This window comes from Rhododendron vialii, chromosome 8a (genome assembly GCF_030253575.1).
Source record: "Rhododendron vialii isolate Sample 1 chromosome 8a, ASM3025357v1".
Classification (NCBI taxonomy): domain Eukaryota; kingdom Viridiplantae; phylum Streptophyta; class Magnoliopsida; order Ericales; family Ericaceae; genus Rhododendron; species Rhododendron vialii.
Window position 1 is genome coordinate 4,624,626 of NC_080564.1, and position 17,694 is coordinate 4,642,319.

Genomic DNA, 17,694 nt, shown 5'->3' on the forward strand with positions numbered 1-17,694 from the left:
ATGGGAAATGAGCACAAACTTGTTTTCAAATTTCACGAACTTGTACACACGTGTCAACCAACCGGTAGATGTCCAAGAGTCGCAAAGAGAAGAAAATTTTCACATCACTACAGGGAGGATAAAAAATGATTTAAACAGAAAAAAGGGAAACAAAAGAGGACTCTATAATCAGATTTTCCAATCTAGCTAATCGAATCACAACACAAAACCAAAATTTGAGAGTACAAAGAATACATGCAAACCTTTTCCTAAAGCCGAAAAAAAAAAGCTCAAGCAACTTTGGAGCTTCTATCTTTACAAAGCACATGCCATTCCTGCAGTACAGCCGACTGAAGAGCGCGATGCTCCACCTCCTCAGCTGTTAATTTCGATAGTGTTGAAGGCCCCTTGGGCTTCTTAACTTCTTCCCCACCATTTTCCTTTTCACTCTCCTTCTTATCCTCTTCATCCTCTTCTTCTTTTTCATCATCTGATTTTGGAGTCTTGGGAGGCGGTTGGGCTGCCTTTAGAATGGCTATCCGTTCCATTGATGTTCGTAGCCTCTCAGCAGCAGCAACTTTAACTTCATCTTCCGGCATGTACTCCACACCCCCGTCTGTGAGATCATCTAACCAAGATTGCAGATCGGATCCGATTTCCTTTGTGATCGAGGCGTCAGAAGCACGAACAACAAATTTGCATATCATTGTAGTCGTCTCATCCCCCAAGTCCACGTTTCTGCTCACCTCACTAGCACCGAAAACCATCATGCCCACAAACCCTCCATACCATGTCTTTGCAGCAAAGCAAAGCTGTTCAGGACACAAAAGTCCAATAAAATCAAGCTAGAATAGCATGGAGTGCTCCAACAAGATAGCAATATGGAAATGGGTGGATGATACTTCTTGTGGAAAATTGTTTTCAGATTCACAGTATGTTTTTGTCAAATAACATGGTTATAATCATATTATACGCAATAATAAAAATAGAATCTTATATGTTCTTAACAAATGAATTTGATTTGCACACTCCTACGATTTTCATACATTTTAAGCAGCACGTGGTTATACTTAAAAAAAATGCATTGTGTGATCTCCTTTGAAATGCCACTGAAAAATATTTTCCACTAAATACAAGCAAGAGAGAACTCAAATTATTTTTTGTTGTTGCAGAAGACTTTATTGTTGTTATTGTTAGAGATATGGGGAGGAATTTTGTGAAGCCAGATAGAACTCGGTGGAAATAAATCCAACGAGGTTTTTAGAAGGTGAGAGGGGATAGAAGAAAACTTATTCAGTTACTATTATGAGGCAATTTCATAAATTCCCGTTGAAGCAAACTTGTAAAAACATTTCTAAATTAAAGGCAAAAGTGCAATTTCACAGAAGTCAGTGGGATTACACTTGATCCAATGTGCCTCCCTGTCCATGATTACAGGGAGCGTGGTTAACATAAAATTTTAGACTTTGGACTTCAAGAGATCCTAAATTCCAAGTCTTCTCCTTGACCTCGTACCATATTGCACACAACCAAGTTTTGCAACAATCCATCTTTTCTAAAAAGTCGGAAGAATCAAAACAGGTTTTGTTTAAGTTGGAGATTTTCCCTGTTTCCTGAATGAAATCAAAGAATTACCTGAAATCCAGCAACTGTTCGGATAATGTGCGAGCAAACCCTATGGAAAGGCTTGGAAGATAAAGACTTCAGTCCACTTAGAAAAGGAGAAGACCCATATTGCTGAGCAGCAGTAGCCATGAACCCACTTCCTTCATATGTGTATGTACCAGTGTACTCCACTATAGCAGGTAAACTAGGCCATAGGCGGAAATATTCAACGGGTGAGATTTTATGTGGTAGAAGAAGCTCAGTCAGTGGAAGTTTGTAAGGCTGGCATCTCAAAATCACAGGTTCTCCTATTTCTGGTCTCATGCTTCTTTTTTGTCTCATGATCTGTGGATCTTCTTCAGTGTAGTCCCCTTCGTAATCACCAGCTCCATGGAAGGGGTAGTACAAGACTTGAACCCAAAGGGCACACCTCTCAAATTGGGAGACACCGACAGTCACACTACAAAATACTGGATCCTACAAAAAGGACACACATTGATAATTACTGTAGTGATTCTAGTGAAACAGAGGATAGAAAGGAACGATTGTCCAAAAACTCAAAAAATGCAGAAAAGGCCCAACTGTACATGCCAAAATGATCACCGTTGTTTCCCATAATAGCAAAGCACGAGGATCAATTTCAACTCCATTATAATAGCAAAGCACGAGGATCAATTTCAACTCCATTAAGAAGTCTGTCTCTCTCCTACATCCCCCCCCCCCCCCCCCCCCCTCTCTCTCCTACATCCCCAAAAGATCACAATTGTTTCCCACAATAGCAAAAAGCACAAGGATCTATTTGGACTCCGTTAAGAAGTCTCTCTCTCCCTCTCTTATCTCTCTCTCTCTCTCTCTCTCTCTCTCTCTCTCTCTCTCACTCTCTTTCCTGATGTTTCTCTTCCTCTCCCACTCGTGGGAAACATGCCCAGACTATGATAACCATTAAAATATTATCCGCTATTACCAACACAATCAATTTATAACAAGTGACCGGTAGGAATCAGATGCATGCTGTAAGAGAAGAACAAAACTCATGAACCAACAACTGGAAACAAAGTAGATTATATTGGAATCTAAAATGCATAGCTGAAGCAAGAAAACAATAAACAAACAATTTTTTTTTGAAAGTAACCTGTGAATTAAGATCATGCAACTGTCGCACAGCTTGAGGGGATCCATTCATGAAGTATAATGAACCAGATAGGCCCACCCGAATATCCACCCTTTTGAGTTCAATTTCAGTCAAATTCAAAACCTGCGGAGTCAAATGACCAGCATCATGAGAAGGTTATCAAAATTAGTCGGACCATTCTTCATTACATAGAGAACGAAAGGATAGAAAAGATTGAAGCAAAAGTGCAAAACAACATAGTTGTTGCTAGATGTAAAGGGGTTAGATTTCTTGGAGGGTTTCAACCTAAAACCAATTGGCAATAAGTGAAGTAGCCTCTAGAATATATTAACCAAGCTTGAGTGGCTTAAATGAGCGATGTAAGACAAGTCTAACACTCTCCCTCACGTGCAGCCTAGATGCACGTGGACGTGGAGGTGACAGACCAGGAGCTCTAAGCGATTGACTCAGGCGACAAAGATGACAGAGACTTTCCCACGAGAGGTAAGGCCACCCAAGACCTGCTTTGATACCATGTTAGATTTCTTGGAGGGTTCCAACCTAAAATCAATTAGCAAAACGTGGAGTAGCCTCTAGAATATATTAACCAAGCTTGGGTGGCTTAAATGAGAACTGATATCATGTTAGATTTCTTGGAGCGTTCCAACCTAAAACCAATTGGCAAAACATGGAGTAGCCTCTAGAATATATTAACCAAGCTTGGGTGGCTTAGATGAGAGAAACCCCACCCCCCCCGACGAGTAATTGACTTATAAAGCCACATTAGAAGATCATTCTAACTACTTAATCTGTTTCCATGGAAAAAAATATTCATTCAAATTCTCTCGAGAGCAAAGCCTTTTACCTTCAAATGTAGGGTAACCCTCCCATCACTTGAGTCAGTCAAATGATAAGCTTCAACATAGCAAGGATCACTACTACCAGTCAATGTACATGCACTCGGTGCAACTTTAAGTAACTTGGAGTCAATTCCTTCAGCCAACAAAAGAGTTAATTCACTAGGGTCTGGTCTCCAAAGTTCCAAAATAGCCTTGTGAACCAATCCTTCCAACTTCCGGTCCTGAGCCGCGGATGCTTCAAAAAATTGAACAGTTAACTTGTGGTGGCTAAACGGGTAATCCCCTCTAGCATCACTAACCCCAGCCCACCTGCAAGAGAAATATGGTGTAAGTGACGTAACTAATAGCTTGTTATGCACATAAGTAGCCAAGTTAAGACCTAATGAACTTCAATCCCCTACAGAACCTAAACGCCATTAACAGGGGAGAAAGATTACGCCCATAAATAAATCTAACAAAAGCAAAACATAGACTTGGACAGATATAAGGTCAATGGTTCCCAAAAACAGAAAAACATAAGTTCTGTTTTAGGTACAATTGGTAATTGGTAAAACATCAGAGATAATCAAGACATCAGAAACGTGGGCAGTAATCCTCCTTTTAACCAACTAAGACACTGGCGCTCAACCCGAGTCTCAGGCACATTCTTCATACAAGGGGTACTATTTCGTTACGTCGTGAGCAACACATAAACTTGGGACCAAGAGGTAGAACAAGAAATCAGGGACCATACCAAACAAAGTGGAAATCTTGGAGTCACGCTCCATGCCCCAGCTCCCTGGTGGGGATGAGGGGCAGCCCCACGTGATTTCCCTGGCTTGCCCTACATGATGGATTTGACCAGTTACAGAAGTCGATGGGGATTAGACTTGAGCACATCACCAGGAAAATAGTTTCCAGCAGAGACAGGATTTTGGTCGAACTTCCAACACCCATCTTGATTTATAAACATTTGTTTGATCAGGACTCACCCCAATTCAGGAAAAAGGAAAACTGGATTTTAGGTTTTGCACATGGTAAGCATGAAAGCAACCCAACAACTGAGATGTTCTGTTAAAGGAAATTTCCTAACAAAAAAATCTTCTATTCTTTTGTCCATGTACGATCACAATAACAGAAAAAAGGTGCTACGCTGCTTGCTAGTGGACATGATGAGTACCACCCAGCTAGATCATGTAGAGGAGCTTCCGGTGACTTGATCATTAGTACAACCCACATTATATTCTTCCACTAACAGACAAGTATTTCCTTAGCGACACCTCCCCTACTAATCCAAGTAGGGTAGTTATAAAACCATGTAAAGCAATTTATAAATAATTACAGAACTGATGCTTACTTGGTTTCTGGGTGACCTGCAACATATTTAATTCTCTGCAATATTAAACGGCACTGATGCTTATTGACAGAATCAGCTAAGCCATTGTTTCTGAACTCTTCCAGCTCTTTGGTCAGCAAATGTCCTGCCCTAGCATTACGGGATCCCAACCGCTGAGCACAAAGAAGAACTCCCTGAACATCCTGAAGTCTATTTGTCGAAGATGCAGATGCGTCTATGTTGAACAAAACCTTATGCATATTTGATATAATAATGTTCAGAGGGTCCTCAGGGTCATCAGCAAGAAGTGGGTCCAAACCTTCTAAATCAATGTGCTCTGCAATAGCCCAAATAACGCGGGCACAAATCCTAGGGGTATTCACCTGAAAAATGAGAAAAGATGTTAGATAACAAGGTATCAAATATTGGGGCGGTTCCGGGGACATCTATAAAAACATCTCATAGTTCCCAATCAAATTTTGATAATCTGAGCCGCTCAATGTGATCAGAATGTGATTTTAAGGGTACCCATGAGAAATCAACAAAAAAAATGACCGAAAAGGGCTCGATCTGAGGAGTTTTTAGCTCAGATTTGGTGAACGGTTCAATTAAAAGCTGCTCAAAACAAGCACTTCCCTGTGATTTTTTTTTCTAATTTCTCGCAGGCACCCTTAAAATCACATTCTGCACACATTGAACGGTTTGGATCATAAAAATTTGATCGGGAACTATGAGATTGAAATTTGGGGTTTTTTTTTTAGATTTTTTTTAGGTGTCCCCGGAACCGCCCCGATCAAATATTAAGCTTACTATGACAACTAATACACCTCCTTTTTTGGAAAGAAATAGTAGAATTTTCAACATAGATGCCAAGGGATGGAAGGTATCATTCAGAGAAATGCTGGAGCTAAACTGCTAAAGCAAAGTGAACTGCTGGAAGGTGAAGAGTGTAACTACAAGGAACAAGCAAATGTGTGATAACTGGAGAATGTTCCCTGGTTGTTCTAGAAGCTCTAGTTAGGTTGTAGATCTGCTAGGCATATTTGTGCTTTGTATTTCTTTGCTTTCTAGTAGCTAGTTGTTGAGGTGGTTGTTGGCTTATTCGGGGTACATCCAGAGGGTTTGCTGATTGTGGTAACAAATTTTGGATAACCAAAACATCAAAACTAGGTATCATCCAAATTCTAGAAAATTGAGGGATACAAATTCTGAATCAAAACAACCAGTATCTCTGATCTGGATAGCTCTTGGCAAAAAACTAGGAGAGAACTTAAATAAGGAAGCCAAAACAAAAACAAAAACCACAACAGGAGCTGCAGAAGGATGTATTTGAACCTCACGTAGATCTTTCACAAGTTCACGCTGTAAACTCTGTAATCGGGTTTCATTCATAATTTGATCCTGAGAGGCTCCATCTTTGACTCTTTTGACACCTCCCCTGGTATCATAAATGTGGCAAAGCCTAACCAACAACTTCAAATAACAATCAATGGCATACGTTCGCCCCTCACAATCCCACTTAACACATGGCCTACAAACTTCTACAACTTCCAATGCTGGCTCTGTCCAGTTTAATGCTCCATAACCAGTTCCATACGCCAATGCTCCAATAACTCTGCTCTCCATACCTGAACTCTTTTGTTCAGGCAATGGTAAGGATAACTGGAAGCAGCTTTCTACCAATGTAGCAACCAATTCTTCTCTGAATAAAGTTTTACTTGTTACACTGTTGAGGTCATCTTTTATCCTTGTATCCTCGAAAAGTGAAGCAATATCAGTTCCTGCAAGAGGTTTTTGACCTCTTCGGACGCTTTCCTTAGCGAAAAGGTCAACACAAAGAGCAGTTCGACAGATGCACGCTAGAGCATGCATGCGGTCTGATTCTGCTCTCAAGTTTCTCACCATAAGAAGCAACCTTTTAAACAATGATACCTGCAAGAAGCAAAATTGGTTAATCATTCCGTATCTTCATACATACTTAATACATATGAGCACCATCCATAAATATCAATAATGAATTCTCCATAGTATCCAAAGTCAGTATACAAAGCTAGTGTACAAAAATCAGTAAGTTTTAAATAACTGAGCCATCAGACAGAAGAAGCAATCATAATAGAGAGGATACGCTTTTCCTGATAAAGAGCAAAACCAGTTGGAATATATCTGCACGAGTGTCCAATGCTGATTTAGCTTGAATGAACACCCCAATGGCAATCAGGCCATCTCTGGAAAGAAGAAAGGGTAACATTCTGAAGTTTAATCCAACAACGTATTGTCTCAACAAATAAAGCTTTTTGAGTAGAGTTTGTAGTTATTGACACTAGATTGGTGGTTCGAGACTGGACAGATGCAATAGTTCTTTGAGCAGTGCCCAGAAAACAAAAGCTAAAGAAATGCACGACAAGGAACCACAATTGAAGCTTAGATAGCCACATGAATACCACACTCTTCACACTGGAGTTGCTATTTCACTAATTTTGAGTCACTAATTTACTTTGTGCATATGTGGGTGATACTTTGATAGGTGAGACAAAAATTGAAATAGTGCAACACTAAGTCTTAGCTCCCTAGGAAGTGTGATATCACCGATTTGGGAAAAGCCTATGTGATCTTACAGTCCATTTGGATGGTGAGAAAGGATGAGATAAGAAAGGGCGAGCCTAAGTGATATCACCGATTTGGGAAAAGCCTATGGGATGTTACAGCCCATTTGGATTGCGAGAAAGGATGAGATAAGAAAGGGGCAGCCCTTTCTCACCAAATCTCACCATTTTTGGTGAGATAAAATGGTGAGTTTGGGAGAGAAAGGGGAAGGGCCAATCAAAATTTTTTCTCTCCATTTCTCACCAAAATGTTCAATCCGAATGAGTGATTTGATAAGAAACCCTAACCCTTTCCTTTATTTTCTCATGAAACCTTGCATCCAAATGGGGAGTAAGGGATGAGATTAGAGAGAACTCAAGGAACCAGCTCAAGCCAAGTCAATGCAACATCATAGGGAAGATGTCAAGGAAATTTGAGTAGCATAAATGCAAATCAGTATCTACGCATATGATCATTGTGTACAATTGAACAAAAATAGGGGTGACCTGCATCCCAACTAAAGGATTCTCAACTCATAGATAAATAACTTGATATGTCTTTGAGTTGCATGCATTCACAAGCGTATAATTAAACAAGAAAAATGCAGCTGGAAATAGGGATAATAAGTACCTGCATACTAAGATCAAGCAAATGCAGATTCGTAACGACAGATCTCACGATACTTTCTCGAGCAGATGAGAACTCCTGCCTGTCCCAAAGCGTGAGAATTGCGATTATCGACTGCGAAGCCCACTCAGGCTTCCCTCCAGGCACATCAGCCAAGTACAACATATTAATCGCCACCTCAAAAATCAATGCCGGATCCAACGATGACGCCAGAAACGGCGCCAGATGCGAAACCACATCCGATGCCCCCACGAACCTCTCCGCATTATTACCCCCATAGTCCAACACCTTGCTGTTCCGAGTCTTCGACAGCTTCCGGATAGCCTCCACGGAACCCGATGCCACTGCCTTCACCGCGTAGACCAACGGGTACACCGTGGCCCTAAAGCTCTCCACGGGCAAAATCAACGACCTGGCCATCAAGGTATTCCGATGCGTCCATACAAAATCGACCATCGAGGAAACCCAATTCGACCGAATCGCGACCGAATTCTCGCTGTCTACTAACTTATCGCCGGCCAACCGGCTCATTTTTTTCGACTCGAATTCGTGGAACAATCTCCCGACCGATTCAAACGCGACCCTCGACACGGTGTCGGATCGGTCCAGCATGTTCTGCCCGATCCTGGTCCACCAAACGGAAACCCTATCCAGTAAATTCATGTTGCTTTCACACAGAATGACGAGATCGTCCCTGGCGAGGATGGAGCCTAGGGTTTCGGTTACGGAGAAGCGTAGGGTTTCGCTGGGGGAGTCGAAGCAGCCGGAGATTTGCTTGTTGGTGTCGCCGATGAGTCTGCCGAGTCGGTGGGAGGGGATGGCGGCGAGGATGGAGACGGCGGCGGCGGCGACGTCGGGGTCGGGGAAGTCGAGGTCGGAGCGGATGCCGCCGCAGACGGTCTCCCAGAGGTCGGGGGTGAGGCGGGTGGATCGGATGAGGTCGAAGGCGAGCTTCTTGGAGATGGCGGAGGCCGGGGAGGCGACGATCTCGTCGACGGCGGATTTGGCGAGGACGGAGATGTCACGGCCCGCGGCGGATTGCTGGAGGGCCTGGAGGAGTGCGGAGGACTGGCGGAGGGCGTCGTTGGAGCGGAGGTCAGCTTGGATCTGGGCGAAGAGTATGTCCATTTTCGATCGGAGTGTGAATTAATCAATCAGTTGAATCTGGTGGGCTAATCTGGTGGGCTAAATCGAGGGAATGATTTGAATCTGTGAATGGTTTTTCTGGGTTCGAGACAGTTTCTCTCTCTCTCACTAGGAGTGAGAGAGAGGGGGAAGGTCCACCGGGGGAGTACTGTATTCCTCTTTCTTCCCTCCAGATTCCGGCATTCCAACTTGCTGGTTAGTTGAAAATCTGGGTTTCAACAGATACAGTAGTTGATTATTTTAGATAGATTCGAAAAATGTACTCTAATATTAAAGGCATTTTATTCATCAGATAAATACAGTACTACTCCACATATATTGTACTATATTAGAGTCATCCAATGAAATTGGCAGTGATTTTCACACTTTCCGAACGGGTTCGGGTCAGGTAATACTATTAACGTGTGTAAACCGGGGATGATGAGGTTTTAGGGCTAGCTTGAAAAGGTTTGGGTTAGTCCTCTCTCTCAATAGGTTGTAAACGAATCAAAAATCCAAGCTCATGCTCAATTTCAGCCTTAACGAGCGAGTTTTTGTCGAATCGAGTTGAGTAAATTATAAAATGAGTCGAACTTTTGTCAAACGGCTGATCGGCTTGTTTACTAAACGAGCCGAAAATTCGAGCTCAAGCTCGGCTCGTTTAATAAACGAGCCGAGTTAAGCTTGCGAGTTGCTCGGTTCGTTTACAACCCTACTCTTAGTTAGGCGTAAAAGTTTTCATCGAAAAACCGAACTGACCGATTAAACGAGCCGAGTCAAGCCCGCGAGCTGCTCAGTTCGTTTACAACCCTACTCTTAGTTAGGCATAAAAGTTTTCATCGAAAAACCGAACTGACCGACTAAACCGAAGCATTCTTGTAAAATTCTGTCGGTTTTATTGCTGCTTCCTTTCGGTTCGGTTTCGGTTTTTTAGTACCAGTAAGCAAAACCGCTTTGCACCGAACTGAGCCGAATTCAAGACTAATCCCTGCCGTCCATTTCAATATTTCATCACCTGCTTGTCAGATACAAGAACCCTATAAATCTGTTCCCGCCGCTTCAACGCTTCTTCTTCTTCTTCTCTCTCTCTCTCTCTCTCTCTCTCCACGACGGACGAAATTTGTTTTCGCACAAATCCATACACATTTCACCCACTATCTCCATGTAGAAGCCAAGATCGACATCTCAACTGACATTATTTCTCCAGAGGTTTGAAATCATCCTCTCCCAAAAGTTGGGGCTTTTTAAAGTTTAAGCATTTTTTTTCCAATCTCTTTGTTTTGTTTTATTTCTACTTCGTTTTTTTTTTTTTTTTTTGTGATTTGGAGTATTTGGCTGTTTTTCGGCTCTCTCTCTCACAGTCGGCTCGTCCGGCGTAAACAGAAGAATCAGAGATGGCGTTGGCTTTCGACGAGTTTGGGAGGCCGTTCGTAATAATAAGGGAGCAGGAGCAGAAAACCAGGCTGAGGGGACTCGATGCTCAGAAATCCAACATTTCCGCCGGCAAAGCCGTGGCTCGCATCCTCCGCACCTCTCTCGGTCCCAAGGGCATGGACAAGATGCTCCAGAGCCCCGACGGCGAAGTCACCATCAGTACGCCCGCCCTCTCTCTCTTTCTCTTCGTATGAGTAGACTGTTTGATCTCAGTATGTTTACGTTTGATGAAATGACAGTCCAGATGCTTTGTTAGTTCCAAGTCTTAGGGTTGGTACAGTTAATGAAGACTAGATATGTTTGATGAAATGAGAGTCCAGATGCTTTGTTAGTTCCAATTCGCTAGGGTTTTGGTACTGTTAATGAAGGTATACAGTTACAAAGGAGGCCTGATGGCCATACATGAGCAATGGATGTGGCTTCTTAACATGCACCTGATATGTGGTTGGCCATTGAGTCATTGGCATATCAAAAATTTGACTAGTGAACATTGGGTTTGATCGAGGATGCGCATGAAGGGGCAATGCTGGCCCTTCTGCTGATTAGTGCGTTACGTACAATTGCAATCGATTCCACCTGTTACATTAAGCTTTGGAATGTCATCAACCACCCTCTAACTGTTCGTGACTATTATACTGTATATCCCTTTTTTTGCTCCTACTGGATCGACATTTTGAATGTCGACACGACACCCAGTCAGACACTCCCTCTTTTGTCCTTCAATTATGATCTTCACTCACCTTTTACTCCTATGATGTCAGCAAATGATGGTGCAACTATATTGGAGCAGATGGATGTTGACAATCAAATTGCAAAACTGATGGTCGAATTGTCACGAAGTCAAGACTATGAAATTGGTGATGGAACAACAGGAGTTGTTGTGATGGCTGGTGCACTTCTGGAACAGGCTGAGCGGCTCTTAGAGCGTGGTATTCATCCTATTCGTATTGCAGAGGGCTATGAAATGGCTTCCAGGATAGCTGTTGAACATTTGGAACGGATTGCAAATAAGTTTGAATTTAGTGCCACTAACATAGAGCCTTTGGTTCAAACTTGCATGACTACTTTATCATCTAAGATGTAAGAATCGCACTGCTATTCCCTTACTGCCTTTCTTCCATAGCGAGTGCAATACTTGTGTTAAAATATTTTCCAACGGTGTGTTGTGTGGTTTGTTGGTGCTGCCCTGTGCTTTATGATATATCTTTGGACCTTGCTGTTTTTATGTTCATTCTAGTTGTTTTATCTTGTGAGAATCATGAACAGTTTATTGCAATTCTAGTTAGTCTTCATGCTCCCGGAAAGGTGAGGGACATTATGTGTAAGTAGTAACAACGATGATCTGATGGTACTGTTGGTGTAACTCCTCCAAATGATTACTACGTTTACCTCATTATATGTCTTGCTGTTAGTGTCTTGAAGTTCCACAATGTCTGTAGGTTAAGACAAATAAAAGTTAATCATGAGTTGCCCTTGTTACTTTTTTTCTCCTTGATATTTATCTCTGAATGCATATGCATCCCCCCAAAAATTCATATCACATGGAGTTTTTTTCTGGAGTCATCATATACAAAGATGCTTTTCATTTAAACTGTCATGTCAACCATGACACAAGATCGAATGGAGAGAGAGTATATTTTTGTTTATCTCAATACCTCATTTAATTCCGTTCAGTTTGAATTATCAAACTAAATGAGAAATAATTTATGTTGCAGTGTGAATAGATGCAAGCGCAGTTTGGCAGAAATTGCTGTGAATGCAGTTGTGGCAGTTGCAGATTTAGAGAGGAGGGATGTTAACTTGGAGCTAATTAAAGTGGAGGGAAAAGTAGGTGGGAAATTGGAGGATACTGAGTTAATCAAAGGAATTATTGTTGACAAAGATATGAGCCATCCACAGATGCCAAAGCATATTGAGGATGCAAAAATTGCTATCTTGACTTGCCCATTTGAGCCACCAAAGCCAAAGACAAAGCATAAGGTTGACATTGATACAGTCGAAAAGTTCCAGAATTTACGTGAGCAAGAGCAGAAGTACTTTGATGACATGGTTCAGAAATGCAAGGTAGGTTTGCACTCATAAAATGTGGTGTATATATACATCATCTGATTTTGTTTGTTTATGGATTGTGGCATTTGATCTTCTGCATATGTTTGTGTACATCTCTAAGTAGTTGTACTCATAATCCCCATTACATGTATATGCAGCTTATGGTAGCTGCGTTTAAGACACTTGAATCAAAGATTCCTTTTCGATTGTAATCATCACGCATAATTATCATCTTGTTCCTCAATGTAGTTCCACAAACTCATCTTAGTAGTATGTGTTTCTGCAAGTTTATGATATCTAGGTAGTACTCAAAGCGAGTCCCCCTTATTATTTTCCCGTTTTGGTACACGAGAAGCTGTGTCATTGCAACTTTTCATACTGTCATGTAGGATGTTGGTGCTACCTTAGTCATCTGCCAATGGGGTTTTGATGATGAAGCAAATCACTTGTTAATGCATAGGAACTTGCCCGCAGTCCGATGGGTTGGTGGCGTAGAGCTGGAGCTGATAGCAATAGCCACAGGTTTGCAGTGAATTTGCTTTTCAGTCGTTGCTTGCTGTCTATTCTGTTCCTCCTATTATGCTGCCCTTAGTACCAACAATTGTTCTATTGGTGACTTGTAGGTGGGAGGATTGTGCCAAGGTTCCAAGAGTTGACCCCTGAAAAGCTAGGCAAGGTACTTTTGCATTTTCTTCTCATTCTTCTAATATTAGTTTTTTTGGGGCGGTTTTCTGTGATATATTTTGTTTGTCCCTGTAACGACCCGCGCCAGCTGACATGCTTAACTCTTAGCCTAACCATGTGGCTCAAAAGGTTAACCTCAAGGTATATAGTAGCTGATCGGCTTTACATTATATACCATTCACTACTTCCTCAATTAGCCGATGTGGGATCTAACAATCTCCCCCACTTGGACCGCAACATCCCCGTTGCGCCCCAAGGTCCATCACTTTCACCCACCAAGCGTTGTGAGACAAGTCCCCTCTTCAGCACAACAAGCACCTCAAGCTCGTCTTATGCTCGACAAGCACCGCGGGCTCATCCTATGTGGGACCACGCCCAAGCATGACAAGCACCTCAAGCTCCTTGTCGGGCCCACCCAAACACATCTCCTCGCAGGACCCGCCTCACACTTCCGGTTGGTGCAAGCTCTGATAGCACCTGTAATGACTCGCTCCAGCTGACTTGCTTAACTCTTAGCCTAACCACGTGGCTCAAAAGATTAACTTCAAGTTATATAGTAGCTGATCGGCCTTACATTATATGCCATTCACTACTTCCTCAAGTAGCCGATGTGGGATCTAACAGTCCCCCACCTGAAAATATGGGTATGGGCCCTGCTGGCTTTAGTTGCATACTTAACACCCTGGTAGTTTTCATGTTGCTTGTACGGTTGTACCTTCAAACAGAAACATCCTCGTGTTTGCTGATGAAAAATAGTGTTCCTTTGTTGGCCATGTGAATGATTTCTGTTTTGATAAGTTGTTAGCCATGTGAATCGTAATCACTAAGAACCAAGAATATTTTTCCCTAAAGTCATACTTTGATATTACTCTTGATGAATTTACTTTTAATTGGCTACAAGAACGTTGGAACCTAGTGTACCTCACAGAAGGTACCTAACTTTCTCCACTTGCACAATTCTGAGGCCTCATTGCAATAGTTTAGGTTTTGGCATAATCCAAATAGGCGGACTAGCTAGAGGTAGGATATATTATTTGCTTACGAACAAGTTCACCTTGCATTCACTAACTATGATAGATTTCTTTCAACTTACTTTTACTAGTATTTATTTTGGAAAATGCACAAGAAGTAATGCAGTTACCTGCCATCATCATTCGCCATCATAGAATTAGAAGACTAACTGACCTTTTTTGGTAACTGTGAGTGTCATTATGGAGCAAACAAAATAAGGAACAAGGAAGGAAAACCTTTGTACAACTTATGGAATTTAGTGTTGTCTGAAGCCAAGGGGTTGGGGTAATGGAAGCTCAAGAGTCCTGGGTTGTAGTCCAGCCGCCAAGGCTCCTCATACTTTCACATTTTTCCTCCTTGTGCACAAAGTTGCACAGATTCATGCGATCACCAACTGGAACTGTGTCTTGTGCTTCAATTCTTTCATATGACATGTTCATGATGAATTGCACTTGTAACATGATATGTACTGTAGATTAATTCTTCTGTATTTTCCCTTGAGAGCTAGTAAGATGCCATTTCTTCATGTTGGCACTTGTTGGAAGTGCTTGTGCTGAGTAAATCCCTGCAACATATTTATTTTTTTGATTTTTGGGTTGCTTGATGTTTTGTGTTTTGGATTGATGATTTCGATTCCTTAAGTAGTGCTTTGCACATGAAACACTGATATCCTATTTGGCTTATCCGTACAGGCTGGTTTGGTGCGGGAAAAATCATTTGGAACCACAAAAGATCGAATGATTTATATCGAACATTGTGCAAATTCGAGGGCCGTAACCATATTCATTCGTGGTGGTAAGTTGGGGAATCCTATTTGCCATTTCTCTTCAAGTAATTTGCTTTTCGCTTCATGTTCAGAGGAGGTGAATGTCACCATTATTTATCTGGACAAATGGGTTATATGTGCTCTTAGTAGATGCTACTAAGTACTACTTAAGATCATACCCATGCTTTGTGAGTTTGGTTGTTACTTTGTTTTGTATCATGATTATATGTGCAGTATCTTCATCTGCTAATAAACAAAAATGACGGCCTGTCTTCATCTGTCGTGTTACACGTTGATGTCTAGGAATGTGAAATTATTTGGCCTTCTGCTGTTCTTTCTGGAAAAGGGAAACTGATATTTGTAATTGGTTGTTGTGAGGTCTGCCATTGCCTATTGAATAGGTTTGGAAAACCCAAATTTGATCAATTTTTTTCACAAAGCTAATTTTTATTTCATGTCTTGTGCGGAGTACTTAAGCAAAATGGAGATTATTTTGCACATTTCAATATTTTGTTACTCCGCTACTTGCGCCAGCAGTAGTTGGCATTTGTTGTCTTTTACACTGCAAGAAGGAAAAAGATTAGGTGAAAAGGAGAAGGAAAAATATGAGAACATAATTATTAATAAGAAGACTAGCGGGTTAGTTGTTCAACTCTTCTAGTAACCATGTGTTCCGATTCCTAGGTTCTATTCTATCCCAATGCGGGTTTTGGCAACACGTCCAATCTGAAAATTCGTTGAGCAGGAGTCACAACTTAAAAGGGCGATGAATGATCATGTGTTTTAATTTGCCACTTGCTGTTTCATGTAATGGCCATGCCATTTGATTGTTTTCAGGAATGAGTTTGGATAGTTTTTCTACTTCATTCTATTCACTGAATTGAACAAAAGAGGGCTATTTACATCTGTTATTGTTTTTTCATAACGGAGTGATGACTGGGGGACTGTGGTGTGTCTTCTCACTCCATTAATGAAGCACAGGCAATATTTGAACACAAATTGAAAATGGTGAAAATTATTAGAGTAAGAGAACGAAAAGCTATCCTTTATCTTTTAAAATGCTGAAGAACGAGGTTGGCCATACCCAGATTTCCTTTTACTAGATTTTGGTGCTTGATTTATGCATTAGGTAACAAAATGATGATAGAAGAAACCAAGCGAAGTATCCATGATGCTCTGTGTGTGGCTCGGAATCTCATTCGCAACAACTCTATTGTGTATGGCGGTGGTGCGGCTGAAATTTCTTGTTCTCTTGCTGTGGAAGCAGCTGCTGATAGACATCCAGGGGTTGAACAGGTACGAGTTTGTTATTCCTTTATCTTGCTTTCCCATCATGCAGTTAGAGCTGATACTTTTTTTCCTTCTCTCTGCAGTATGCAATCAGGGCATTTGCAGATGCTTTAGACTCTATCCCAATGGCACTCGCGGAGAACAGTGGTCTCCAACCCATCGAAACATTATCTGCTGTGAAATCTCAGCAAATTAAGGTATATATTGGACATGATTGCTTCCTTTAGCGAGGTCAATAGCAACTTAAGCTTCATCTGGCATCTCTAAATAGGTTGGATTTCCGCTGAAAAAGTCAACTGGCATCTCTAATAAAAGCCAAAAATTAGCCCAACCTACAAAGAATGCCAAAAGTCATCTGAAACAATTTTGGCTTGACTCTTTTTAGCTTTTAAAGACATCCGAAACGAAGCCTTAGGATCTCTTTCTGTTGACTGCATATTGATACTCTATTTCACCAAGCATCATGTTGGATTCATATGCAGGATAACAATCCCTGGTGTGGTATAGACTGCAATGATGTTGGCACGAATGACATGCGTGAGCAAAATGTCTTTGAGACGCTAATTGGGAAGCAGCAACAGATATTGCTAGCAACCCAAGTCGTCAAGATGATTCTGAAGATTGATGATGTTATCTCTCCTTCTGAGTACTGATACACATCTGTGTCCTTAATTTCCAAAAGTTTTGATCGGCCTAGAATGGTAGCCAGATTGTATTATCATCTACTCAAATGGTGACCCAAAAAGTAACTCATTCTACATGTTCCGTGCCGTGAGATCTGCCGATGTTTTGGTAATGGGTGTATTTTACGACTCTTGTTTTCTGGTTGGCAGACTGCCAGTAATATTGTTGTTTAGCTTTTGAACGTTTGTGGATTTTGTTGCGTTAATGCTTGTGCTTTTGTTAGTGTTCTCCTGGCAAACAAAATATTTGAAGATGGTTCAAATTTTCCATGACCAACGGTTTTAATTGTTTAGTAATTAGTTGTGACAATTTTGCTTGTCCAGATGTTCTGTGACTGTCACGCGGAGTCCATTCCAGGCCGGTCCCACTGCTGCGGATTTGACCAACGCACACAATTGCATGAAAAATAAATTAAGCAAGAACACGAAAAATGATAAAAGAGATCCGTCCAACTCCAGTTAAAGTACGTACTGTTCATTTGTATGGATTTTTTATTAATCTACATTTCAAAGCAAGTGTCCCGTAAATAAATCTCATTATCTATCTTTCAAGATACTGTTGTGGTTCTTAA

The 17,694-nt window shown here is 41.4% G+C and overlaps 2 protein-coding genes across 3 annotated transcripts; one reads left to right on the forward strand and one right to left on the reverse strand.

The window, feature by feature from the left end:
- Positions 1-8: 8 nt before the first annotated feature.
- On the reverse strand, positions 9-9,511 carry LOC131336112 (protein TPLATE). The gene is made up of 7 exons (XM_058371786.1): positions 8,084-9,511; positions 6,206-6,802; positions 4,892-5,253; positions 3,561-3,864; positions 2,717-2,839; positions 1,615-2,061; positions 9-791 (listed from the first exon to the last, which is right to left on the reverse strand). Exons 1-7 carry the CDS (start codon positions 9,206-9,208, stop codon positions 270-272), a joined length of 3,480 nt encoding a protein of 1,159 aa, XP_058227769.1. The 5' UTR covers positions 9,209-9,511; the 3' UTR covers positions 9-269.
- A 709-nt stretch (positions 9,512-10,220) lies between these two features.
- On the forward strand, positions 10,221-17,399 carry LOC131336125 (T-complex protein 1 subunit epsilon-like). 2 transcript variants are annotated; one of them, XM_058371820.1, is made up of 10 exons: positions 10,221-10,414; positions 10,567-10,798; positions 11,401-11,719; positions 12,355-12,703; positions 13,078-13,210; positions 13,312-13,364; positions 15,076-15,178; positions 16,279-16,445; positions 16,523-16,636; positions 16,922-17,399. In XM_058371820.1, exons 2-10 carry the CDS (start codon positions 10,600-10,602, stop codon positions 17,090-17,092), a joined length of 1,608 nt encoding a protein of 535 aa, XP_058227803.1. In that variant the 5' UTR covers positions 10,221-10,414; positions 10,567-10,599; the 3' UTR covers positions 17,093-17,399. The 2 variants fall into 2 exon arrangements, with proteins under 2 accessions (XP_058227803.1, XP_058227804.1); XM_058371821.1 differs by having other exon boundaries at positions 10,269-10,414; positions 10,589-10,798.
- Positions 17,400-17,694: the final 295 nt, after the last annotated feature.